General features: G+C 46.7%; 3 protein-coding genes across 14 annotated transcripts; 1 reads left to right on the plus strand and 2 right to left on the minus strand.

The window, feature by feature from the left end:
* Positions 1-5,042: 5,042 nt before the first annotated feature.
* LOC120703233 (pentatricopeptide repeat-containing protein At4g20090-like) lies at positions 5,043-21,055 on the minus strand. 11 transcript variants are annotated; one of them, XM_039987261.1, is made up of 5 exons: positions 19,053-21,055; positions 17,179-17,551; positions 16,948-17,040; positions 12,284-15,791; positions 5,043-5,956 (listed from the first exon to the last, which is right to left on the minus strand). In XM_039987261.1, exon 1 carries the CDS (start codon positions 21,038-21,040, stop codon positions 19,133-19,135), a length of 1,908 nt encoding a protein of 635 aa, XP_039843195.1. In that variant the 5' UTR covers positions 21,041-21,055; the 3' UTR covers positions 5,043-5,956; positions 12,284-15,791; positions 16,948-17,040; positions 17,179-17,551; positions 19,053-19,132. The 11 variants fall into 11 exon arrangements, with proteins under 11 accessions (XP_039843195.1, XP_039843197.1, XP_039843191.1 ...); XM_039987263.1 differs by lacking the exon at positions 16,948-17,040 and having other exon boundaries at positions 17,448-17,551; XM_039987257.1 differs by having other exon boundaries at positions 12,284-17,381; positions 17,448-17,551.
* Positions 6,462-7,349, plus strand: LOC120701924 (extensin-like). The gene has a single exon (XM_039985720.1). The coding sequence runs from the start codon at positions 6,462-6,464 to the stop codon at positions 7,347-7,349; it is 888 nt and encodes a 295-aa protein (XP_039841654.1).
* Positions 21,056-24,558: 3,503 nt separating the features above from the next.
* On the minus strand, positions 24,559-26,409 carry LOC120703235. Of its 2 annotated transcripts, XM_039987265.1 has the most exons (3): positions 26,117-26,409; positions 25,770-25,993; positions 24,559-25,453 (listed from the first exon to the last, which is right to left on the minus strand). In XM_039987265.1, the coding sequence occupies exons 1-3, from the start codon at positions 26,215-26,217 to the stop codon at positions 24,765-24,767; spliced, it is 1,014 nt and encodes a 337-aa protein (XP_039843199.1). In that variant the 5' UTR covers positions 26,218-26,409; the 3' UTR covers positions 24,559-24,764. The 2 variants fall into 2 exon arrangements, with proteins under 2 accessions (XP_039843199.1, XP_039843201.1); XM_039987267.1 differs by having other exon boundaries at positions 25,770-26,408.
* Positions 26,410-26,920: the final 511 nt, after the last annotated feature.

The raw sequence follows: 26,920 nt of genomic DNA on the forward strand, positions 1-26,920 counted from the left end.
AGCAGTGAGCACCCAAGGGGTGTTTTTGTTCCTGTGCGCGCGGCGACCGACGACAGCGACAGCATGTCGGCTCGTTGGAACCTCGCCGGCGAAACGGAGGTTTTGACAAAATGTAAGGACGTAGGGACGGCGAACCACGCCCCGCGCCAGACTTCCTCTCTTTAGAATACGTGTCGCGCCCATAACGTTCAGGCGCTCAAAGCCTTCCCTTTCTATAGTGTACAAGAGTAAGAGTATATAATATGTTGGTGAGCCGCAATGGCGGCGGAGGGGCGACCCAGACCCTGGCCTCCAGCGAGATCGGCAGAAGCGCATGCGGTGCATCAGGATCAGTTTTGACGCGTGGGGATTGGCTCTTTCCACCAACAAGAAGGCGTCCAAGTTGTAAGGTGTTGACGCACCACAAGGCACCTGGTGGCCTTTCTGAATTCCGACCCCCCCCCCCCCCCCCCCCCCCCGCGGAATTGCGCAGCCTACGTGGCCTTTCAAGTGCCGTGGCTTTCCTAGCTCTTCGTACCGGCGAAATGGAAATAATGCATTATTAGTATATATAAACATCTCTCCTTCAAAAAAAAAGTAATATAAACATCTCGCGGCGTCATCAGCGTGGACCCGATCGCTTTACCCTAGCAAAAGAAGCGGACCAAATCGTTTTAGCCTAGAGGAAGAGGAAGACCAGGTCTTTTAATTGCTGAGGAAGTCTTCAATTCAACTAATTAGTAACTTGCTTCTTGTTTGCAAAAGCTGATGAAGGATCGTGGGGGAAAATAAACAAATCGGTTTTTACTTCCACGACCACGAGCCTAAGTGATGACGACTGATGAGGAGACCAGATCCTCGAATGGCTCGAGAAAGGCTTGAACAAACAAAAACGCAGTAGTAGTGCTGTACTGCTATTGTTTATTTCCTTCTCTTTTGCATCTCTTTTGCATGTGTAAGTTTAAACATAATTTTGCATCAGTCAGGACTACCCCCAATCCAGTCAAGTCGAATCAGCAAACCGGCCGATCGATGCGTACTAAACAACAACCCAGAGAGTATGTAGCTAGGTCGTCCAATTTCAAGTCAAAATTCCTCGCATGAACGAGGACGGAGGATAGCACACTGACGGTCAATCGCCCAACACCCCACGGGCGTTAATTACTTAAGTAGCTCCTCTCGGAGATTAGGTTAGGTGGCAACCGACCCAATCGATCACTTCACCAAACACGTGGATCATTGCGAGTTTGGTGCACGGGCACGATGAATCTGAATTATCCCAACGCTAAGGAAACATCTGGCTGTACCTACCAACGTACTACTGCTACAAATTAAAGATTCCCAAGTGCAGCGTCATCGTCTTTCCTTCTGGATGATCATCTTACGGAGCATACATGATGAACTTTGCACACACTTGTTTTTCGAGTCAAGAGAATAGACGGAGAAATGCAGGATACGAGGAAAATTTATGTTTAAACTTACGCATACATTTAAATTTTAATATTGGCGTAGTCAATAATAATATAGGTCATTATCTAAAATAATAATATAAACGCTGCTGTCGAGGCTTGGGCAAACATTATTAATTTGTAGTAGGGGTTACATGCTTACAGCAGCTGCCTCCGGTAATAACCATGCAAAGGTACTTCTTGGTAAATTTGCACGGACGTAAACAAATATAGTTCTTCCAAAATTTTTTGAAGAACTTCTAAATAGGTTTCGTTTCGAATTTGCAGCAAGCATGAGTACGACCTAAAATCACGCGGCTGGCTGGCGATAAGATCAGAGGTCTTTTGTAAGCGTGGTCAGCTTGCACCATCCTTCCTGCTCTCTACTACTTGCCCCTGCTGTGTGGGCAGTTGACTGGCTGAACGTGTTGATCTGCAAGGTCAGACCGACCTAGTTGACCTGTACATGGCGGCATACCTAACACATCGCCGCTCCTGGTTTCTTCAGTCAAGATATGCGCACATCACAAGCTACTAGTTCATGGTAAGCTAGCCCAAACGTGGGGAAATTGGCATAAAGGACAAAACAATGTGTAGTGGCATGCTTCACCAGTCCTGGAGGATAAACAAAAACTAGTAAAAATAAATTTAATACTTACTGAAAGCAGAGTGATTAATTAGCCTCACTTATAACTCAATAATTCCTTTTCAAGTTTTTAAAGAACTAGACTATTCATCGAATTTTGTGTATTTTCAACTCCAAAGCTAAATGAGACATTTTTTTCGAAAGAAAAAACTAAATGAGACATCATATCGTTTGCAATCTTTTTAACGATACAGGGAAGGGCAAGCACCTAGCAAGTGACTATATAAACAAAAAGAAAATGAACAAGGAATGCAAAGAGTTTCACAGAAACGAAAAGACGTGTCCAAAACCAGAAGTAAAATGAAGTTTCAGGCCTGTGGGCAAGTACTTCCTTTTTGGATAACCGGTGCAAATTCACACTTCAAACTTTACTGGCCTCCCTGATGAGGAAAGGGGCAGCCAATCCGAGATTTGTGGGCAGCTGAGCTTGGACCCATGGATGCCAATTTCGGTCTCAAGTCACGGCATGGCCTGCTGACTTACCCATGCCTCATGATGCGTCGTCACTGCTTCAGCTGCACCTGCACATCATGTCTGTGAACTTATTTTCGGCAAGGCGCAGTGTTAGGTGCAGGGCACACCATATACGCCCATGCTTCTAGTGTACCCAACACATCGCTGCCCCTGGTTTCTTCACTCAAGAAGTCGAGATCTGGACGCCTCACAGGCTACTACTAGTACACGGCTGATGGCTCGTTACTCGTTTTTTTCTCTCTTCATTTTCTATGGGGATGATGGCTCGATAAAGGAATATTGAACAATATCCCGGCCTATATATCAAAGTGATATATCCGGCCCTTATTACAAACTTTGAGAGATAAAAAGGAAGCAAATTATAAGCCACAAAGTCTATTACTAAACTGCCACCCGTTCCGCACAAAGATGTCCATCGCCGTCACTTCCAAGGCGCGGCATGCATCTGCGATCAAGCCTCTGTCCTCCTCCTTTTGCAAAATCGCCCATGTCCTGATAAGATAAGTGGCCCTGAAAAGAATCTGGAGAGCAGTTTGTTTTTGAGTATAAGTTGCCTCCTCCTTTTGGATGATGGCTCCTTACCTGACTACGTCGCTTGACATCTTCGCAGCTAGCACCCGAGTAAGTAACATGTCTTCTTGCAGCAGCATCCTAGCTCATGTGTGGGATCGCATAGGCCGGAGAGCACTCTTCCTTTTTCTAAGAAAAAATCTTCTTGCATCATGGCCACATGGGAGACCAATCGTACGTCTTACATGATAAGGAGAGAAGGAGAGCAAGCCAGAGACTACAAGAGTGAATACACTATAGGTCAAATCTTTTACCTGCTCATGAGGCTTCAGCAACCAAATGTGTTGCTTTTACCACGTCGTGTTGGATGTATTGAGCTAGTCATCCACCTGACATAATAATATGAGTTGTAGGTAGGCTACAACGGGTGCATGAGTACAGCTTACCACTATATGTCACTCGTACGAGACTGCTTGTTACGGTGGTTGGAAGGTACATGACGTACCATCCGGTACTATTTTTATTTAATTGAAAAAAATAAATTAATGTTGGTACTGGCGTAACAGATTTAGTACTTTTTTCCATGTATCTCTCAGTGCCTCTTATTTCTCAACTATTAATTTTATCGCGATGAACGGCTCTCATTTATTCCAATTATGGTAAAATTCATCCACTCTATATGCCAAGAATGACTGAAAACAGTAATTTAAATTGGACAAATAGAACTATTTAACGAGGGCGAAGCTACTGTCGGTTCCATAACACTTCCACTAAAGTAACACGTGAACCTTGAATAGAAGAATTCGACATGGAAATAGAGATTTCAGTCCAAAGCTAATCAAGTCTAAAGTCAAGTCAAATTAGCAAATCAATGCACTTTCAAACGAACTAAGTAGAGAGTGTCACTAACTGAGGTCAAAATTCTTGATGATAGATCCTCTATCAAAAGCTGAGGACTACAACCGAACTCCACCGGCGGTTTTTTCTAGCTCCTGCAGATTAGCCGCCTGCAACCAAATTCCTATTAATCGCATCATCAAACACTGAAACAGACGCATCATCGCATTTTGCCCACGTTGGATGCCTGCCTTATTTCCTCTTCTCTATTATTCTTTTAGGAAAATAAAGTTGCCCACGTTAGGCGCAGCAGGACCACACCAGGAATGGCAAATGGTGTCCCTGCAGCTTCGGCTCCGTTCCAACGACCACGGCACCATATTAACTGCTGTCGAAACGAAACAATGTCAGCTGACCGATGCAGTTGTAGGAAAGTGGGTCAGTGGGAGCAATGGACTGGCCGAACGCGTTGAACTAGCTTGTTTGATGAAGCTCGCTTCTTGGGCGACTTTCTTCAGAGGACTTCTACCAGTTGAAGAGTAGACTTGGGATATGCCGACCGCCCTGTACGGGTTGCTCTCAACTCCCAAGCACTCGGATACTTTCGGAATATAAATAGTATAGTAGTCCATTCAGTGTCTGAGAAGCATACAGTGGTGATTTACAGAATAAATAAATAAATAAATACATACACGAATGCTCCTGAGCGGCAAAAAAAAAAAAAACAAATGGTCGACGAGGCAGTGTCCCTAACCTAACACGTCGCGGCACCCGGGTTTTTTCCGGTCAAGATACGCAAGACGTCCACGGGTGATGCTTCATCCACATCGGCTATATCCACTCGACATCTTCATAAATCCAGAGCCCTTTAGCAAGCGCTGGGATCTTCGAATGTAATATTGAGCTGCAACGTAAAAAAAAAATCATGCAACCACGGAATGAATGCTTTCAGTCCAATAAATCATGCCAGCAACCAGTTTCAAAGATCGGAAGCCACTGGAAGCCTGGCTGATTCCTTTTTTTTTTAAATAGAAGCCTTGCTAATTCTGAATAAGCAACTTTCCACCTAGCTGATTCAGACACTAGAACATTCGGCGCGCGTTGCACGCCCTATCATGAGTACGCAAATGAACAAAAAAGAACAGAGCTTCTGGAAATGAAACATCCAAATCATCATCATTACAGCACATTGTCTGTCTAGCATTCTGATCATCAATGTTAAAGCACATCCAAGAGGTGTCTGTTCAGCATCTAGATCATAATCAATATTACATTACATCCGAACACCATGGCTATCCTATCAATCAGAGGTGATCATGAGTACGCAAACGAATAAAAAAGAACATAGTTTCTGAAAATGAAAATCCAAATCATCATCGTTACAGCACATTGTCTGTCTTGCATTCTGATCATCAACGTTACAGCACATCCAAGAGGTGTCTGTTCAGCATCTATATCATAATCAATATTACATTACATCCGAACACCATGGCTATCCTATCAATAAGAGGTGATCATGAGTACGCAAACGAATAAAAAAGAACAGAGTTTCTGGAAATGAAAATCCAAATCATCATCGTTACAGCACATTGCATTCTGATCATCAACGTTACAGCACATCCAAGAGGTGTCTGTTCAGCATTACATCCGAACACCATGGCTATCCTATCGATCAGAGGTGTCTGTCCGAAATTTAAAACATTACGACATTGCAATACATCCGAGCACCATGAATCTACATGTTACAACCAATATCCATAGCTACCAAACTACCTAGCTGCACTAAGATCAACAACTGATAATAATGCTACACACCTTGCAGGTCAATGGACGAAGCACAAAAACACAAAAGCACAGAGTGCATCAGACTCTTCACCGGAGAGCACGCACAAAAGCTGGCAGTAACTGTAAGGGAGATAGCAAGAGGCAAATGATCCACTATCTTAGTTTTTGTCCTAAATATAGCATGGCTAGTACTTACATGCATCCTAAAAATTTAATATCTAGCATGTTTCCTGAAGATGTAACTGCAAGGGAGATAGCATGTCTCCTGAAGATGTAACTGCAAGGGAGATAGTGACCAAAGACAATTTCTTCTTAGCTTATTTAGCATTTTGAAAAATTATTGTTGGAGTATATTGAGCCCATGTATAGAGGCCCATATATAGGTCTATATATACCCACCCATCTAGGGTTTGGAAGAATACAGCAATAATTCTCTCCAATATGGTATCAGCCTAAATTCTTTTTTCCTCTCCTCCACCCTTCCCAGCCACCGCCGCTGGCTGGCATGGCCGGCCGCCGGCCGCCGGCGCCGGCCCTCCCGGCGCCGTCCCTCCTCTCCCCTTCCTCCTTCCCTCCCCTTCCCTCACCTTCCTCTACTGCCGCGCCGAGCTTTGCTGGTGCCGCCGCCTCCCCTGCCTGGACCGCAGCGACTTCATGGCCGCAGATCCGGCCCGCTGCCGTCCTGCAGCCTGCCGCCGCCGGCGCTGCAGCAGCTGGCGCGGGCGCAGGCGCGGGTGCCGGGAGCCGCGCCGTCGCCCTCGTCGCCTCACAACCGCTGCCGGATGGTGCGCCCCTACCGGATCCGGCAGCTGCTGCTGCCGCCGCCGCCGTCAGGGGTGCCGGCGTGGGGGGGTCTGCGGGCGCGGGGCGGGGGGGGGGGGGGAGTGCCGCCGCCCAGGCCCCTCTCCTACAGCCGAGCGCCGCCGCGCAGGCACCTCCCCTGGGCGCGGAGGGGAGCGCCCCTCTCCTGCAGCCTAGCGCTGCCGCGCAAGCACCTCCCATGCAGCAGGGCACTGCCTCGCAGGCGCTGCAGCTGCAGCCTGGGACGCAGCGGCCCACAGCCGAGGCTGCCGCAGCTACGGCCGCCGCCCAGAGCGCCCTTGCTGCTGCCCGGCGCGCCGCCGTCGTCGATCCGGCCGTCCTACGGGCCGCGGTACAGCTGCTGCAGGCCACGGGCGCCGATCCAGCCGCCCTGCAGGCCGCGCTGCCGCTGCTGTAGGATCCCAACGCCGCCCGCCGGGCCGCCATCGCCGAGGGCAAGCAGCCCGCCGCCGACGCCGCGCCTGATGCCGCATGGACCGGGCTCGGGATGTCGCCCGAGGATGCGCCGCTCTCTGCCGTCACCTTCCGCGGGCCGCAGGCCGACGCCGCACTCGCCGCGGCCCTCCTCGCCGCCAAGTCCGAGGCTTCGGCGGCCCAAGAGCGGCTCCGCGCGGCTGCTCTCGCCTGGGAGCACGAGCGCGCCGCGGCCGACGCCTCCGCTCTCCGGGTCGCCGAGGCGGAGCACCTCTTCCGCGTGTCCTCCGGCCAGCACGCCGTTCCCGAGCCCGGCGCTTCTTCCTCCCGCCAAGCCCCGCCCGCTGGTTCTGGAGCCCGGTACGACCCGACCGACCCCATGGTCGTCCAGCTCTACCTCTAGGCCGCCGGCGTCCAGAACATCAGGGCCCTAGTCTCCGTCCTCCTGGACCCAGCGTCCTCCTACGGCCGCTGGCGAGACCAGGTCCTCACCCTCCGCCGCTACGCCCTCGACGACCACGTCCTCGTCGACTCGCCGATCGAGGCGCGGGACGTGACGTGGCTGCGCCTCGACAGCGTCGCCCTGTCCTGGATCTTCGGGACCATCTCCCTGGATCTTCAGGACCTCGTCAGGACCCACAACGGCACCGTGCGACAGGCCTGGGTGGCGCTCGAGGGGCAGTTCCTCGGCAACGCCAAGTACCGCGCCCTCCAGCTCGACGCCACCTTCCGCACATTCGTGCAGGGGGATCTCTCCGTCGGTGAGTACTGTCGGCGGATGAAGAGCATGGCCAATGCTCTTCACGACCTCGGGGATCCGGTGTCCGATCGGGTCTTGGTGCTCAATGTCCTACGGGGCCTGAGCGGCACCTACGACCACCTGAAGGGCTGGATCACCCGCCAGAGGCCCTTCCCCACCTTCCTGCAGGTCCGGGACGACCTCGCCCTCGAGGAGATCACCAGGGGTCTCGCACCCGGATCATCCTCGCCCACCCCCGCCGCGCTCGTTGCTACTCCACCGGCCTCCTCCGCTGCTCCTGCCACCTCCCTCCTTGGGACTGCTCCCGCCGGGCAGACTAGAGGAAGGGAGTGGGCCGTGGACGTCGCCGGCGACGGGGTGGCGGTGGTGGCACTGGTGGCTCTGCTTCTGGGAGCACCGGTACCGGTGGGGGCCGTCGGGGCGCGCCGACACCGGCTCCGGCTCCCGCTCCTGCCCTGCCGCTGGAGGTACGCCCTGACCATCCTTCAACAACCCATGGTCAGGGCGCATCTCGATGTGGCCGTTCCAGGGTCCAGGAGGGGGGCCTCGTCCTCAGCTCCAGCCAGCGGCCATGTTCACTGGTGCTGCTCCACTCTTCGCGCCGTCCTGGACCCCGCCCACTCAGGCCAGCCAGCAGCCGACCTGGCCTGGGGGGTGGGACTAGGCCGCTCTGGCGCAGTCCTTCAGCACCATGGGACTGACGCCGCCGACCAGCACCGAGTGGATCGCCAACTCGGGTGCCTCGTTCTACACCACTCCCGTTGTTGGTATCCTATCTTCTGTCCGACCCCCACACCCCTCTTGTCCTTCTTCTATCATGGTTGGTGATGGGTCTTGCCTTCCTGTCACCGCCGTAGGTTCTGCTCCTCGTCCTCCTAATGTTCTTGTTGCTCCTCAAATTGTTTATAACCTTCTTTCTATTCGCCAGTTTACTGCTGACAACTCTTGTTCTATCGAATTTGACTCCTCTGCTCTCACTGTGAAGGATTCGGCTTCCCGGCGTCTGCTCCTCCGATGTGACAGCCCGGGGCCCCTTTACACTCTTCGGCTTCCTGCTTCCGCTACCTCACCTTCGGCTTCTTCGTCTTCTGCTTTTGCCGTGACGCCTTCTTCCACCACCTGGCACCGCCGGCTGGGTCACCCCAGTCGCGACGTTTTGGCTCAGCTCCGCCGTAGTACCGATGTTACATGTACTAGGGCTCCTGCTGAGCACCTCTGTCATGCATGCCAGTTAGGTCGTCATGTTAGACTTCCGTTTTCTCTTTCTTCTTCGCATGCTGCTCATGCTTTTGATCTCATTCACTGTGACCTGTGGACATCTCCTGTACTCAGCATGTCTGGCTATAGATATTATCTGGTCATTGTTGATGATTTCTCTCATTACTCTTGGACTTTCTCTTTGCGCGCCAAGTCTGGGACCTTCCCCACCCTTCTCCACTTCTTTGCCTGGGTGTCCACTCAGTTCGGCCTCACCGTTAAGGCCGTCCAGTGTGACAACGGGCGAGAGTTCGATAACTCCACCTCCCGGTCTTTCTTCCTATCTCGGGGTGTTCAGCTGCGTATGTCTTGTCCGTATACCTCCCCTCAGAACGGCAAAGCTGAGTGGATGATTCGCACGACGAACGACGTCGTGCGCACCCTTCTGATCCAGTCTTCTCTCCCCCCGCGCTTCTGGGCTGAGAGCCTCCACACCGCCACCTACCTGCTCAACCGCCTTCCGTCCACTGCTTCTCCTGCTCCCACTCCACACCACGCTCTTTTCGGTACCCCTCCTCGCTACGACCACCTTCGGGTCTTCGGGTGTGCGTGTTACCCTAACACCTCCGCCACCGCTTCTCACAAGCTGGCGCCCCGCTCAACTCGTTGTGTGTTCCTCGGGTACTCCCCTGACCACAAGGGGTACCGATGCTTTGACATCACCTCTCGCCGCGTTCTGATCTCCCGACACGTCGTCTTCAACGAGACGGATTTCCCCTACTCCACCTCTTCCACACCCTCTTCTGATCCCGAGCTGGCGTCTCTGTTTCCGACTGACCCGGTGGTTCAGCCACCAATACATGTCTGTCCTTTTCCTGCAGGTTTTCCCGGCGCACCGGCACCGCTTCCGGCGATCCCTGCTGCGCCGAGCGCGGCCCCGGTGCTCGTGGTCGCGCCACGCGCGGCCCCCGGACCTCCGGTCGTGCCGCGCACGGACCCGATGTCTCCCGCTGCGCCACGCGCGGCCCCGGTGCCTTCCCCTGCACCTGAGCGATACGCTCAGCAGGTGCAGGTGTACCGACGTCGCTCGGCGCCGAACCCGGCGCCACAGCGGTACACTGAGCCGGTGCAGGTGTACCGGCGTCGTTCGGCGTCGACACCGGCGCCGCCTCCTGCTCCGGAGACTCCTGCGACACCGACACCGGAGTCGTCGCCGCCGCTGCCTCCTCCGGCTCCCTCTCGAGCCGAGCCGGAGGTGTACCACCCGCCGGTCATCCATCGGAATCCTCGGCATATCCATCCCATGGTGACTTGGCGGATGACGTCCCAGGCCGCGACTCTCTCCGCCACCGAGGGAGAGCCGCGGGTCTCTCCGGTACCCTCCTCTGTCCGCGACGCCTTGGCGGATCACCACTAGCGTCGCGCGATGAAAGAGGAGTACACGGCTCTTCTTGCCAACCAGACGTGGGACCTCGTGCCACGTCCGTCTGGTTGCAATGTGGTGACTGGCAAGTGGATCTGGACGCACAAGCGTTGGGCTGACGGCACACTGGAGCGCTACAAGGCTCGCTGGGTTCTCCGGGGGTTCACTCAGCGGCCTGGTGTGGACTATGATGAGACCTTCAGCCCCGTTGTGAAGCCCGCTACGGTGCGCACGGTCCTCTCGCTTGCGCTCTCGCGCACTTGGCCTGTGCACCAGCTGGATGTGAAGAATGCGTTTCTTCACGGCACCTTGTCAGAGACTGTTTACTGCTCTCAGCCTGCGGGATTTGTGGACTCGAGTCGTCCGGATATGGTCTGCCGGCTCAACAAGTCTCTCTATGGACTAAAGCAGGCTCCACGGGCTTGGTACTCTCGGTTCGCCATGTTCTTGCTGACACTGGGGTTCACCGAGGCCAAGTCTGACACGTCTCTCTTCATCTACCGCTGTGGGGATGAGACTGCATATCTGCTGCTATATGTCGATGACATTGTGCTCACAGCTTCCAGTCAGCAGTTGCTTCAGAGTGTCATCTCCTCTCTACAGTAGGAGTTCGCTATGAAGGATCTCGGTCAGCTCCACCACTTCTTGGGCGTCACTGTTGAGCCTCGCCCGTCTGGTCTTCTCCTTCACCAGCGGCAGTACGCCCTCGATATTCTGGAGCGGGCTGGGATGACTGATTGCAAGCCCTGCTCCACTCCAGTCGACACTTAGGCGAAGCTGTCTGCTGATCTGGGTGATCCGGTGGCTGATCCTACTGCCTACCGGAGTCTGGCCGGCGCTTTGCAGTACCTCACCTTCACCAAGCCGGACCTCACCTACGCTGTTCAGTAGGTCTGTCTCCATATGCATGATCCCAGAGAGTCACACCTTGCTGCGCTGAAGCGTCTCCTCCGGTACGTCCGTGGCACTGTGGACCTCGGCCTGGTGCTTCACCGCTCCTCCTCTGCTGAGCTGGTGGTCTACACCGATGCTGACTGGGCTGGCTGCTCGGACACTCGTCGCTCCACCTCCGGCTACGCCGTCTTCCTGGGCGGCAACCTGGTCTCCTGGTCGTCCAAGCGACAGCCGGTTGTCTCCCGCTCCAGTGCCGAGGCGGAGTACCGGGCTGTCGCTAACGGCGTGGCGGAGGCGTCCTGGCTACGATAGCTCTTGGCGGAGCTCCACAACCCGCTCGCCAAGAGTACGCTCGTCTACTGCGACAACGTCAGCGCCGTGTATCTCTCCACCAACCCCGTCCAGCATCAGCGGACGAAGCACGTGGAGATCGACCTACACTTCGTGCGCGACAGAGTCGCAATCGGCGATGTTCCGGTACTCCATGTCCCGACTACCTCCCAGTTTGCTAACATCTTCACCAAGGGGCTGCCCTCCTCGACCTTCTCGGAGTTTCGATCCAGCCTCAACGTAGCCGATGGCTAGTTGTGGCTAGGGGGGTATTTGCCCTTTGTACTCTATTTGTACTCTCATCTTGTCCAGTCTTGAACACTGCTGCGTCGGTTGTTCAGACTGCGGGGGGTGTTAACTTTCTTGTTGTCCAGTCTTGAACACCGCTGCGCCGGTAGTTCAGACTGCGGGGGGGTGTTGAAGTATATTGAGCCCATGTATAGAGGCCCATTAAGAGGCCCATGTATAGGTCTATATATACCCATCCATCTAGGATTTAGAGGAATACAACAATAATTCTCTCCAATAGTTATGGTGCAAGTTCAGAGCTGACAAGTCAAGCCCTTTGCACCCCAAAGTTACGAACCCCTGATAAGAAATCTTGTATGGAGTATTTGCATAATTGTCAGTTCCTAAATACTGATTAACAGACTAAGTGATATTCACATAATAAGCAAACAAATGCGGATTCCAATAAGGCATCACCATAAATCGTTATTGCTCAAAGATTAATCACCTGCATCCTAAGTAAAAAAGAAGTACACCTTACAGTACAAGATTCCCTGCAGTCTTGTAGAGCATGATGGGAAGCTCTGTTACACGGATACTACTAGGAGGTGGCGTATCCGTATCCGATACGTATCGGATACGGATACGCCCCGGATACGCCTCGGATACGTTTCTAGCCGTATCCTGAAAAAACGGATACGTATTTGCTTGGATACGCGTATCCGATACTTTTGGGCCAGATGGGATACAGCCCAAAGCAATAATCAGCCCACCCAAATGCTGTTTTGGTAGTAAGAGATGATACAAAATGATGAACTTACTGCAATAGAACTGTAGAACTAAATGCACAGCAACGGAAGAACCCCTTGTGGAATCAGTTGTGCTTTTAGAGAATGCTAGTTATAAAGGTAATGTTATATGGGCATGCAAGTATTGCACATCTGAGTATAGGGGAAGTTACTCAAGAGTAAAATCTCACTTGCTGAATATCTATGTGATATTTATATATAATTATTAATTATCCTAGCCGTATCCCCGTATCAGTGTTTTTTGGGAAAGTGCGTATCCGCGTATCCGATACGTATCGTATCCGATAGCCGTACCAGTATCCGTGTAACATAGATGGGAAGTCCTTAATCCTTTAGCCATTTTATAAATGTGCATATCCAATACTTATAATCCTTGTAGAATCGCATGTGCGGACTGCATAGCTAATATTAGCATATAAATGTGCATATCCAATTCTTATAATAAAATCAGTACCATATTTGGAGTGGAGCTATATGCATCAATATTTGATATAGTTTATTTTTTCCTGGAGGCACTAAAATCATAGGGCGTTTATCATCCCTTCTGATAACTCATATTCAAAATTACTATTCCAATTATTCAAAACATGAAGAAAGAAAGAACAAAGCATAAGAAAAAAGGCTGCTTTAGTTAATGGGATCTGGGATATTATTAGCATTTAATCCAGTGTAAACTGTGATAAGTAATCTACAGAAACCTAAGCAAAATGCATCATGACCCTGTTCCCAGCTTGCCTTTCAGTCAAAGCTGAGGGAGAAGGGGAGCTGTAAGGAGAAGGTATTGTAAATTTGAGCTACTAAACATGGATAAGTCCTGGAATTGATTTTAAAGCACTCTAAAAGTTCAAGTCTGTGCAATAAAAATCATGTTATAGGTGGTGTAAAAATATGAGCCTCTAGGAACCTGATGTAGATAAATGCATACATAGAATGCTGCAACATATGTTGCATATGTTGAACTGAACTGAGCATAAAAATTAATGAAGCAATCCCACAGTATGTGTTTATATGTCATAAACTTCTAAGTCTTTTCTGTAGTTTGAAGCAATCATATTGCAGGAAGTACATTAAAGTCTTATAAAATTAATGTAGCAAAGTCTTTTCTGTAGTTTGAAGCAATCATATTGCAGGAAGTACATTAAAGTCTTATAAAATTAATGTAGCAATCCCACAGTGTGTGTTTGTACAGTGTCCTTCCTGCAATATGGTTTGAATATCAGCATAGTATAGACTTCAATGTACTAAATTAACAAAATCAGTACAACATATCTAAGTATTTGATGAAAACCCACACCATAACTTTGCGAAATATGTACAGCGTGTGCGAAGCATGGAGAAGGTTGCAGCTGTGTTTAATTAGCAAAAGCACATGTTAACATATATCTCGGGTGCGAGTTTAAATCAATTGTCTGTAAGCTAAAGAGCTATCATTGGTTTCAAAACTGAAGTTGTTAGACTGCATGGATATAGAAGATCATGGAAAAATTGTCATATTGTAGGTAGTCCTGCCTCATTAGTGTTTAAATAGGAAATAAGCTTTTCCAATGACATTTCATTGTTTGACAGATTAAGTTTCCAGCTAAGGATGAAAAGTCACAATGATAAATAAAGCTGTACCTACAACAATCAGTTTTATACCAATGCTTGTTTACTCAGACGAAGTTGCTCCAAGATATCAGCGGTCAACCAATTTGGTAGAACTTCAAGAAATGCAGCCACATAAGATGCAAATCCAAAGAAATGTTTGGTCAACAAAGGTTTAAAGGTTCAAGTGCTTGACTAACATAGGATTGAACACAAATGCCAAAAATAAAAACCTATGGTTGCATAGAAACCACCAATATATGAGCAGCAGAGTAAACTTGGTAGGGCCCTTCCCTCCTGTATCTCATGAAAAAGGAGCATAGTCAAGAGCTGGTGACAAATTAATGGGTTAAGCTTTTTGAAGTGGCAAAGTGCTGTCATGAGCATTTGGCATATCAATGTCCAGCCTCACGTCTGCTCGGAGGGACGCGGAGCGCGGCGAGGGGCCTAGCGTCGTGCCGTCGTCATCGAGGACGAGGTTGCACTGGGCATGGGTGCGGCGGTGCTCACGCTCAAGCGTCGCCCGCGTCAGTCGCGTCGAGGACGTGTGCGGGGGCGGCGTGGTGTAGCCGGACGGGTGGTGGATCAAATCTCCATTCTTGTGCAAACAATGCTAATCATCAGGCTGGCAGATCAGAATACCCCCGTGAGGAAAAAACAAACTAATCAAGTACTCAGTTCAGAAATTAGGGTGCAAGCTGAGCTGAGCGAGGCGAAGAGCAAGACGGGGAGGGAAGGCGCAGGCGCAGGCGCGGGCGAGCAGGGAGAGCGGCGGCGGCGGCAGGAAGAGGAGAGGGAAGAAAGAGAGAGATGGTAGGGTTTCGATTGGGAGGGGGGTTTCCAAAAAACGTCGTGCGGGCGGTTTTTTGTAAAAACGACAAGAGTTCTCGATTTTCTCTTCTTCCCGTTGAAATAAAATTTACAGCAAGGATCTATACGCAAAATAATATAACGTTTTTACTGTACCGATAGGATGAGTTGGACTATTGACTGATTTCAATAAAGTGGAAGGGTCTTTTTGCAAAACCGCCGGGCCGAGCACTGTTCGACACGCGTCCAATGTTTTGTGGGGAGCTTGGAGGCGGCAGCAAACAGGGGCAGGTTTTAATCATCATCAACCTGATAATGGGCGGATGCGTACTCCCTCCGTCCCAAAAAAAAACAATTCACTCTAAGATTCAAAATTTGTCCCAAAAAACAAGTCATCCTATTCTATTTAGAAAGTGCATGTGCATACAAGAATCAATTAGTGCCAAATATGAATAATAAATTGGGACAAATATAATCATTTTACCTTGTTAATTTATCATAGAATTTTTAGAATGGCTTGTTTTTTAGGATGGAGGGAGTACCTGTGAACAGGGGCCATAACATGATCATGCACCAGATTGTTGTCAGTAGTATATGCATCTAGTAAACGGTGCCTTCCACAGCACATGGTTGCACATAAACCATATTACACAGGCTTGTACGTCAGTCAACCCAGACAAGTATCATATCCAAGTATGCGATAATATACTTCAACAATATTACTCTCGGGCTGTAAGTTGATTGTCATGAGAAAGTATGCGATAAAATGCTTCAAAGAGGTGATAGAACAATGTGTGGAATGCCTCATTATCCACCAGTAATTCGTTTTGGAAAAGAACCACTGCATACATAAAAAAATAAAGGAAACTGATACTTGACAATTTATATATAATATCATGTCATACTTGACAGACTGAACTATAGAATCAATCAACGAGGAAAAGGGCTGAAGTATAAACTGAAGTACATCTACACAGTGCAAAACTGGAATCTACCTATTCAAAGGCTTGAAACTTGAAAGAGAAAACAAGGGTGCTCAGAGGATAACGTTAAACATATAATAGAACTTCTGGTTAGGATCGCATACAAAGCTACCTCTTAACCTCGATGCTTCTCCATGCATCTACTAGCAAAATCAGTGAAGAATCGCAAGAACAAGAAGTATAAATACTTTCATTCAATTCAAAATCAGAACATTAAGTATTTACAGAAACGGAAAGATCTGAAGTGATATAATACAATAACTAAGCTACTATTAATAATTTCATACATCTATGTCATCCACAATATATGTCTAATGGCGCTTTTCTGTTGTAGTAACTATCCATGAAGCCTAGGTATCTTGCATGCCGTAAATTAACCCAAACAACATTACCTATACAAGTCGACAAGGAATAGCAAGAAAAAAGGAAGCAAGAAATACAAAATTTGATGGTCAACTCGAAATCAAAACATAATAAGTATTCTGATGAGAGCTGGAGCATCTCAGACCTGATATATTACAATAACCAACTACTACGACCCATACATCTCTATCATCGATCAGATATATTTTAATAGATTTCTTATTTCTTCTGTTGTGATAATTATCCACGATGCCTAGTAAAAGCTTTGCATAGTCATCCCAATAGCATCTAATATATGTTGTGGTGTGTGGTATGTAAGGCAATTTCCTTTACAAACAATGTAAAAAGATTAGTATAAGTTGAATAACTTAACATGAATGTTGTTATCAGGAGTGAACCGCAAAATCTATTCATGAAGTGACAGGATCATATTTGGTTTCAGAAACAATTGAAAAAGTGAGATGATACAAATAAGTTATTTATTATTGTTAGCTTTCTTCACAACACAGAATATGCATACAGCCATGAGAAAGTACATCTGGACTTCTATAACTTAAGGATCTAATTGGTCTACTTGACCATCTAAAACCATAGCTACTATTTTTTTCAGCCAAGTTTACATATAATTTCTGATACTCTAAAATTTATTACCATTTACAGCATGTGTTCTTAGGCAGCAGGGGCGGACCCAGGGCCCGGCAACCCTGGGCACGTCCCCGGGCTCCTGTAGCCATAACTGAGTAGCTGCAAGAGTCAGTGCACGCATCACATGTGTTAGTTGCATGCATATACGTGTCTATAGGTGTAGCAGAGTACATATGTGTTCCAGAGTTTTTTGCTTGCATGTACAGTACTCTCCTAAAAGCTTGTTCGTGCACGTACCAGTTGGTAGATGTGTTATGCAGCTAGGTGTCCAGGCATTGATCAATGATCACAGCGCAACGGCAAAAGTCTGTGCGTGGATTGGAAGAGAATTATTGGGCGTTGACCACCACCAGAGAGATAGGGGGCAAATAGCCTGTGCTGGGTGTAGACTTGGCCGATGCTCCGCTCGAATTATCACATTAATCACAATGCTCCTAACACTAAAACAAGTCTAATGCGCCATTGCAAAAGTTATATATTATTGATAGAGAAAATCAAGTAGGTACCTGAAGGATTTAACATCGAAGTAGGAAGTAGAATCTAAAACATGTGATGAATGGCAAGGCAAGCTTGGAAACACTTCCTCTACTTTTTGTTTTAGCATCATCAACTTCAATAAAAATCAGCACATCAGCTTTCGAATGCAAAATTCTTGAAGGAAAATGTCAGAAATAATGGGGCACTCTGGAAAAAAGACGTGCATAAGAGCAATATTGTTGATACAATACTAGGCAATGATAAGAATGCTTAGTAAAAAGTTACATTACCTAGCTCCAGCAGTTGCTGATTGACAAGGGGAAGAATTAATCAATAGCTTGCTAACAGCAATCAATTGAGCACCAGAGATCCTAACTCTTAGTCTAGAGTCTTAGAAACAAAAGGAAAGGTCGAACATGTCTGATAACATAGTTTGCGCATTCCATCCTATTACATGTCAAAATGAGCTTGAACTACCATACTTCCTAGCGTTCTGAAAGACATCTGTAAGAGAACTTGTTAAGGAGATAACAGAACCTACAGTGATCCAAGTTTCAATTTGGCATTATCATGCATCCATGAGCTCCTTGACCATAATTCATCTTCCTTCATGTCTAATATATCTCAGTTTCATACTTAGATTAGGACATAAATAACTCTAGACACAAAAATGCCAAGATGCTAGGCAAGGTGGTGATGCTCCACCTAGCATTTGTATGGTATGGTCAGTGAAAAAGTTGGTATTAGACTGATTACAAATAGAATTAGTTCACTTATTTGCTAGGGTCCTTTTGGTAAATAGGTCAAGATAATAACTCAATGTTAAATTTTTAAAGAACATAATCAGGGCTTTTAGATAAAACATGCATTACAGTTTGCAATAAATTCCAGAGTGAAAAAGTCTAAATTACTCCCCTCAACTATAGTCAAAGTTCGAATACCACCCCCCCCCCCCTAAACTATCGTTTGGTTCATTTTACCCCCCAAACTATGCCCTTTGGTTCAAATTACCCCCTAATACAATTTGTTTTTTCATTTCTCCATGCATAGGTGGAGTTTTAAGTAGAAATTTTACAAGATTATAGTACACATCATAAAACATGTTAGAAAAAATATATCATAATTTTTTTATCATTATTTTGATAGGTGAGGATATTTAATAATAAATTAATCATTGGAGTTCAAAATTATATAAAAAGAACAATGAATAAAGTAATAACTTTTTTACATTGCCTTGTGATGTCCACTACAATTTGAAATTAAAACTCAACTTGTATACATAGAAACAAAAAAGACACAATATTATAGGGGCAAAATGAACTAAATGGCACAGTTTAGGGGGTAAAATGAACCAAGTTATAGTTTAGGGGGTTTTTCAGACTTTAGCTACACTTAAAGGGAGTAAATTGAACTTTTTCCATACCGGAAATTCTTGTAAAACAAGCTGTTAGGAAAAGTATGACTTATACTGTTATACAGGTCTGCAAAACAATTCTCTTTGAGAAGACACCATACTGTTGACACAAAAATTTAGAGATACAAAGTGCTGGAAGGAAATAAGCACAGTGAACAATGAAAATCACTTTATTGTAGCAAAAATGGTTGTTAATGAATGAGTTAGTGCTGCAACTTACAACAACTGGAGTATAAAAGCTCCAGCATGTGAGCTCCAAAGCATGTGCCCAATTGGTGTATAAACAAATATAAATACTCTTTAAGGCCTCCAAATCTCATCCCAGCAATTGTCAACCACTTTCCGAACTCTCTTAGACTGACAAACTCCTCTCACAATAGTATACCAAATGGCAGCCTCTGGCACAATATACTTAGCTAGCATCACCATCAAAACATCTCCAGCTGCCCAATACCTTTCTCTGTTGCATAGCCTCATGACCAGTCCCTCTAAGAATTGTCTCCCTTTCCCCTCTGCATCCTCAATCTCCCGCAAGAAAATGTTGCATGTTACTGCATCTGGATCACACCTTTGATCAAGCATCTTATTAAGCAAGTCCATTGCCCGAGGAAGGTTATTTGTGCGAATCAGCCCATCCAACATAACATTATAACTGATGGCATCTGGTTTGGCATCACCCTTCGCCAGCATGTCATTAAATAGACGGAGACCACCATCAATCATTCCAGACATGCATAACCCCTTGATCATCGAAGTATAAGCTATTGTATCAGGTGCACAGCCACGGCCAAGCATGTGTTTCCAGACCATCATAGCGTCTTTTAATCTCCCAACATTACACATCCCACTGATCAATATGCTGTAACTAATGGCATTTGGCACACAGCCAGCCCTTATCATCTCCTCCCAGGTAGAGAGAGCTCGCGATGAATCTCCAATCTGGAAATAACCTCGAATCATTGAGCTATATGTCATGACATTTGGTATACATTTTGCATCAACCATCTCTTCAAATAACATTTCAGCTTCTGTCATCCTCCCACACCTGGCAAGGCCATCAATCATTGCTGAATAAAGAACAACGTTCGGCCTTACCGTAGCTGCCACCATTGTCTCCCACACCCTCAGTGCCCTGTCAACCTCCCCTGACCTGCAAAACCCAGTGATCACAGCCGAGAACACAAATTCACTAGGTGCAAGCCCCTTATTCCTCATTTCCTCAGCTACTCTCCATGCATCCTCAGCTCTTCCACATTTCACCAACCCATCCACCACTGCACCATATGTCATTAACCCTGGCGCAATTCCCTCACCCTCCATTCTTCTCATGATGCCCATCGCTGCCCTCACCTTATTGCACAACAACAAACCATGCAGCAGCACATTGTATGTCGCTGCTGTCAGTGTGCAACCCTTTAGCTGCATAAACCGAAACAATTTGGCTGCCCCACTGACATCCCCTGCACGCAGCATTGCTCTCAGCACGGGGTTAAAAGCCTCAGCAGACACCACCCCATCGACCACCATCTCGTGCACCAGCGCCACCGCATCCTCCACCTGCCCTGCATCGGCCAGAGCCGACACGACGGTCGAGTAGGTGAACTTATCCAGCGCAAGGTTCCACGCTGGAATGACATCGTGGAGGATTCGCAGCGCGGTTGCAAGATAGAGGCCGGGGTTTCTTGGGACCAGAGAGGAAGAGATGCACTTGAGGAGGAGGTTGAAGGAGAGCAGAGTGGGGGTGAGTCCGGGGAAGCGGCGGAGGGAGTGGGAGAAGAAGGCCGGGAGGAGGTGAGGCGGGAGGGGGAACCGGACGAGCGCTGAATTGAAGGAGTGGTGGGTGGTGGCGGCGGGGCTAGGCGGGGAGAGGAAGAGGCGCAGAGCGAGGATCGGGCGGGGCGAGCGGGCGAGGGCGGCGACAAGGTGGGGGAAGATGTGTGGGGAGGCGTCGTGGGGGAGGCGGCCGAGGAAGCCGAGGACGGCGGCGGCGGACGGGGGAGGGGACGCGACAGCGAGGGAGCGCGCGACGGAGAGGAGGGTGGGCGCGCCGGCGGCCGGGAAGAGCTCGGGGGCGAGCGGTGACTCGTCGTCGGACGATGAGGAGACGTAGGGGGACGAGTGGGAGCGGCGGGCGGCGGTGGCGGCGAGGGAGGGTCCGCGGGTGAGGCGGCGGAGGGGGACGGGGAGATGGGTGGCGGGAGGGGGCATAGGGGGAGGAGAAGCATGGCGGTTGGAGGACGGCGGCGGGGTTTAGGGGGATGGCCGGCACTTGGCGGCGGGGGTGGGGAATTCTTGCAAAATCTCTCGCTCTAGGGTTTATTCGCCAAAGCCCGTTGCCGTCAGATCCTGGACTAAGGCGTGGTTTCGGTAATATTTTTGAAATGAAATCTTTTAAGTATTAAATATATACTAATTATAAAATTAATTATAGAACTCATTTATAAACTACTAGATTAATTTATTAAGACTAATTAATATGTCATTAATACATGTTTACTGTAGTAATTTAATGTCTAATAACGGACTAATTAGACTCAAAAGATTCACCTCGCAATTTACAGTCAATATGTGAAAACTGATTTTTTTTATTTATATTTAATATGTCATGCATATGTCCAAATATTATTGTGATTGATGTGTAAAATTTTTGATGGAGAATTAAACAAAGCCTTAGTACTAGGCCCATGCCTATTTTCCATTTGCTACCCTGCAGTCCTGCACGCTGCAGGAGGGTCTTGCTCCGTTCTGGAGAATGCCTCCGGTGAGCCACCGTGTACAAGAGCATGTCCAAGAGTATCTAAAAAGTTGAACCCTAAAAGATTGATTTTGGGACCTTGCCAGAAACTATTGGGAGGAAAAAAGACCTCCATATCCAACCATTCCCAAAAAAAAAATAGTTGCTAAAATATTTTAATTGCTGCTACATCATCCATTCTAGACCAGCGTTTGATTTACGAGTTGATCTGCAGGAATAGCGAATATCGATTTCCTTTAATTGAACGTGACGAGAAAATGATGAATTTCTTCTCCAGAAATCTCTCCTTTTCTTTTTGCCCTTCTTTCTTTCATTCATCCACTTCTTTTGTTTCATTCCTTCTCTCTTGTGCTCCTTTCCTTCTTTTTCCCTGCACAGACATCGCAGCCTGGAGCATTCAGGGCAGCAGCATCCAGGACACCAGCAGCGTAGCCAGACAACACCGGGGACCAGCGGGACATTGGTTGGGTAACTGTTGGAGCAGGATTTTCTTTATTTAGTGCCTAAACTAGATTTTTAGAATTTATTTTGAGCACTATTGGAGATACTCTTAGATGCTACCAAATCACTATACACGGTAGCACCTAAGTTGATGTATCAATAATCCGTTTAACAATATAAGTAGATAGATTATGTAAGCATCTACTGCAACTATTCAAGCTAATAAGCTAATAGCTTGATTTGCCTAGCTTAGTAAGTTAAATAGTTAGCCTACCTGTAAGTTAGATCTCTGTTTGGATCAGTTAGGACTAATTTTTAGGAGATAATAATTAGCCTTATGTATTCGAACGGGTCGAAAACCTAATCCTACCATACACATTTTATCAGTGAAATGTAGGACTTTTTGATAATATGACATGAGATTTGAGAAGAGATATAACAAAGTTGCATCATGCCAGAGATAAATAAATGTTTACAATCACAACGTACAAGCTTATGAACACAAGCACGATATTGATCTCTCCAAACCGCCGAATGCATAATTTTTTTTCTAACTGGACTAACTCATGGGCTACTTATTTGCACTCTCCCAATGCTGGAGATGAAAGTTGGCTCAATATCCAATACTAGAAAACCGTGTGCACGCTATGGATCATTGGCGTACATACAACAATAAATTGATTTGAGTTCTAAAGAAAAAACATTAAAATAATATTATGCAAGTTGTATCATATATATATACTTCTATTCATATATAACGTGATAACCTCGATGAAAAGTGATATGCTACAAAACACTCTAAGCAAGTGGCCCCTAGGCTGGGATGTCACCTAGGGCCCATGGGCCGGACCAAATTCTGGGTTACTGTAGTGAGGCTAATTTTTATGTTTATATTCTTTTTTCCTACTAATCCTTCATATCTGTTTGTTCATATATTTTCTTTCTTTATTTTATGTTTATTTTTAGTTTAAATTTATTTTATTTGTATTTTTATGTCCCTTGTTCTTTTTTCTCTTTCCTATTTCTTTCCTTTCCTTTTATTTTTCTTTCTTTTTCTAATCCTTTGTATCTATCTATTTATTTATTCATTGTCTTTCTTTTCTATTCTTATTATGAACCTTATGTATGTAACCTTTATTTGAATTTGTAATTTATTTTATATTAATCGTATTCATTTCTTATAATCAAATTTACTTACCCGTTCGAATAAAACTATTTGTTTCAAATTTAAGAGCGAGTAATACTCAATGTATACTATTTTTTTGTACTGTAAAATTATAAATTTGTCTCTGAAAATATTTATTTTATTTATATGCTAAGTTGTTAGGCACATGTATATATGAATATTTTTTTGTGCTTTGTAGATGCATTCATTTTTCATGTAAAGTTATTTTTGATGTATAAGTAATTTGTTCGCAATGGAAAATTATTTGTTTACTTTATATATTAATTTGTTTGATGACATTGACTTATTTGGTTGTGATATTCATTACCAATATTTATCCTATATTATAAAATATTTGTAATATCCAATCATAAAGTATGTTGTGCATCATATTTAATTTTTCATTTGTTGAAAATATTTATTTGTTTGTGTTGTTAAAATATTTGGTCATAGTAGCCAAAATTATTTTTTTATTATTAATTTTTTTAAAAAAATATCATGCAAATATGGCCAAGTGTGATCTTGTTTTGAAGATATTGTCGTAAAAAAACATAATAATGGTGCAACCTATATTTAAATTTGAATACTTGTTTCATATTTATAGCTTTTTTAGTTTTAATTTCCATTAATGTGGGTGATGTCATTATGGATGTTTTATTTTGCATGCATAGATCTTTCCTATTTAACCATACCGCACTGCCTACGGACACAGTCTTTCAATTGGACTGATGATGACTCATCTAATATATTTTTTAGGTGATGGTTCCTGCAGCTATCACGGATACAAAAGACTTTAATCACCATTAGCTAGCTGGGTTCAATCAGCTAATGAAATACCACAGCTAGTAAGAATTAGCTGAGGGCTAATAATTAACTTCTTCATTAGCTGACCTGTTTAGATCCCTAGTAGCTAACGATTAGCTAGAGATCCGGACATGATTTTATACCTAATCATCAACTAGCAATTGTTGGCCGTGCTTAAGAGATTAGGATAAAAGGGAAAGGTGTTTTCCCGTTATTTAAATATCAACATGTTGGCTCCATATTTTTAGTGCCTTTTCCTAGTACTTTCTCCATACTGAACTATAAATCATTTTGCTTTGTCTTAAATCAAAGCAGTCTACCTTTAACCAAATTTAGAGAAGAATATCTAACACGTCAAGTAAGTAATATAAATTATAAAATATATTTTATAATGTATCTAATTATTTTAGTTCGGCATTTAAAATATTATGACTCTTTTATATAAATTTGGTAAAATTTAAAGCAATTTAATTTATAACAAATCAAAATAACTTATATTCCAGAATGGAAGAAGTATCTACTTTTGCGAAAAGGAAAGATGCATGGGGTCAAACGAAGCCGAAGCATCAAAACGTTCGAACCCATCCATTTCATCACCAACCTTAGTAGTAGCTTATATTATCTACACACAACTACAAGAACCATATTCTTCATTGATCTCCTAATTAGTTGACTACTTTAATTGTCCAAAGTAAGAAATTAACGAGTCATTTTATTCTCTGATTCAACCAGTGACCTCTGACCACCGAATGAACAATTCAATATGCTCAGACGATGCTGCACGCGTTGGGGTTCTCCTCGCTGAAGATGGTGCTCAGCCGGCCGTTGGCGTCGGTGGCGATGCTGTAGATGCCCTCGCGCACCGGCGTCGGGTAGTACCACCGGTACTCGCCGGAGAAGTACTCGTGCCGCCTCGGCGTGCCCGCCTGCGTCTCCCACCGCGGCAGCGGCGACGGCGCGTACCAGCCGTAGCCGTACGCGTACCCGTGCCCGCCGTGTGCCGGCGGCTGATGAGCAGGGGATGGGTGGTACGTCGGCGGCTCAGCTCCACCGTGGTGGTGGTAGACCACGCCGGCTGTGCCGCCGGCAGCCCCGCCGCTCGCCACCGTCGCGGCGTGATGCTGCGCGTGATGCGGCGGTGGCTGGTCGTCGTCGTCCGCGGGCACCGGCCCCGATGGCGTGAACCGGACGCGCTTCTTCTTCTTCTTCCTGGGCTTGCGGGCGCCCTGAGGTGGGGCGCCCGTGGAGGGGAACGGCGTGCCGGGCAGGGTCGTCGCCGTCGCGTGCGCTTGCGGCGGCTCCGGCTGGACGGCGTGGGCGTGGGCGTGGGCGTGGCTGTTGCTGGTGGCCAAGGTGACGGTGCGCGCGGTCGGGCGCACGTAGCACGTCTGCGCGGGTGCGTACGCCATGGCGTAGTCCATCTTGTCGTTGTACCTGCGGACGCGCCTTTCGCGCCCTAGGAGTCAGGAGAGAAAAATGAGATGAACAAGCACCTAATTATCACATCAGAACTGGAAATGATTACGTCTGAACAACATGTAGTAGATATATATATACATGTTTTCTCAAAACAAAAACAAAAACCCAGCATGTGTTCGTGCAAAGATGAAACTGCAGATCGGTGGAACCAAAATGCGCAGGAGTTCAGAACTGATGAACTTGGTTCAAATTTACACAAATCGTGCGCGCGCAATCTGTGGTTATGATGCTGAAATTGAAAAACTGCTTTTGTCTAGGAAATGGTAAGAAGAGAATATAAAACAAAAATATACCGTTGCATTTGGTTATCATTCTCGATATCATCCTTCCCAAAGGGGAGCAAGAGCAGCCCATCTGCCTGTCGGCCGCCAGCTCCATCTCCCTCGCCCGCACATCTGCATGGTATACCATCTGCGGATACATGTATGCCAGCACCAGTGTGTGCAACACCTTATTATTACCAGACATCGTCGACCAAAACCTCCATCGGATGCTGCTGCAAGCTCTCCGACGACCCCTAAATCTTTAATTTTAGCAAAGAACAGTCTTGGAATGGTTGGCTGCTGATGAGATGAAGCTAAGCAGCAGCAACTGCAGCAGCTAGTGATGATGGGATCGAATCGAATAGCAATGGTCTTACCCAAATGGTTCTCTGTGTGGACTGGAGAAATGCGATGCGTTGCACTTGCGCGCGCCCACGGTAGAGTGTATTAGAGCGAGGGAAGAAGGAAGGAGGAGCATCTCAGCTGCCAGGAAGCGTAAAGCGCGCGTGGTCCTTAGCTTGTTCTGGTGTGTACGCCCGCCCGCAGGGTTGTTCGAGCAGGCGGGCGGCGGCAGACTGAGTGAGTGAGTGGCGTCAGAGTCAGAATATATGCGGCCGGAGAAACTTCAATTCATGCTTGGATGGAAAGCGCCTTTGCACGGGATGCTTCTTCTGTTCTGGCCCTGAAAAGAGGAGTGCCATATGTATAAAGATTGAAGAGGCGGCTAGCCCCTGGTTCGCGTGGCTGATATTTATTTGTGTGTCCAATTTGTACAACGATATTTCTTCGATGATACTGTATGCTAATGATACGATTATTTGGGATCTAATAAACTAAGTGTTACACCTTACCCTTCTTAGGTTTTGTGTTGTGGTGGTTCACAGTTTTTTTCCCCTTTTTTGAGAAAGATATCGCGGCGGTTCACAGTTGACTACTTGCAAATAAAATTGTGCCAGACCTATCTCTTGACAAATTTAGCAGCCTGACTAGCTTACAAAGTCTTTGAAAGTGATCGGGTGCTCTAGACTAAGAGGAGGAGGGGGTGAATTAGGCACTAATAAAAACTTAGACCTATGGCTCCAACTAGTTTGCACAAAACTTAAACTAAAACATGCTATCTAGATGTGCAACTAGGTTGTTCTAGTGTGAAACCCCTATCCCAAAAGAGTTTAGCAACCTAT

The sequence above is a fragment of the Panicum virgatum genome, chromosome 4K (genome assembly GCF_016808335.1).
Source record: "Panicum virgatum strain AP13 chromosome 4K, P.virgatum_v5, whole genome shotgun sequence".
In the NCBI taxonomy this organism is placed as follows: domain Eukaryota; kingdom Viridiplantae; phylum Streptophyta; class Magnoliopsida; order Poales; family Poaceae; genus Panicum; species Panicum virgatum.

What these genes read in the sequence shown, in the direction of transcription:
- LOC120701924 (XM_039985720.1), top strand. Translation starts at nt 6,462, where the DNA reads ATGGTGCGCCCCTACCGGATCCGGCAGCTGCTGCTGCCGCCGCCGCCG.
- LOC120703233 (XM_039987263.1), bottom strand. Translation starts at nt 21,040, where the DNA reads ATGCCCCCTCCCGCCACCCATCTCCCCGTCCCCCTCCGCCGCCTCACC.
- LOC120703235 (XM_039987265.1), bottom strand. Translation starts at nt 26,217, where the DNA reads ATGCTCCTCCTTCCTTCTTCCCTCGCTCTAATACACTCTACCGTGGGC. An exon ending in CCACACAGAGAACCATTTGG is followed by an intron (nt 25,994 to 26,116) that starts GTAAGACCATTG and finishes TTAAAGATTTAG; the next exon opens with GGGTCGTCGGAGAGCTTGCA. An exon ending in AATGATAACCAAATGCAACG is followed by an intron (nt 25,454 to 25,769) that starts GTATATTTTTGT and finishes CCTGACTCCTAG; the next exon opens with GGCGCGAAAGGCGCGTCCGC.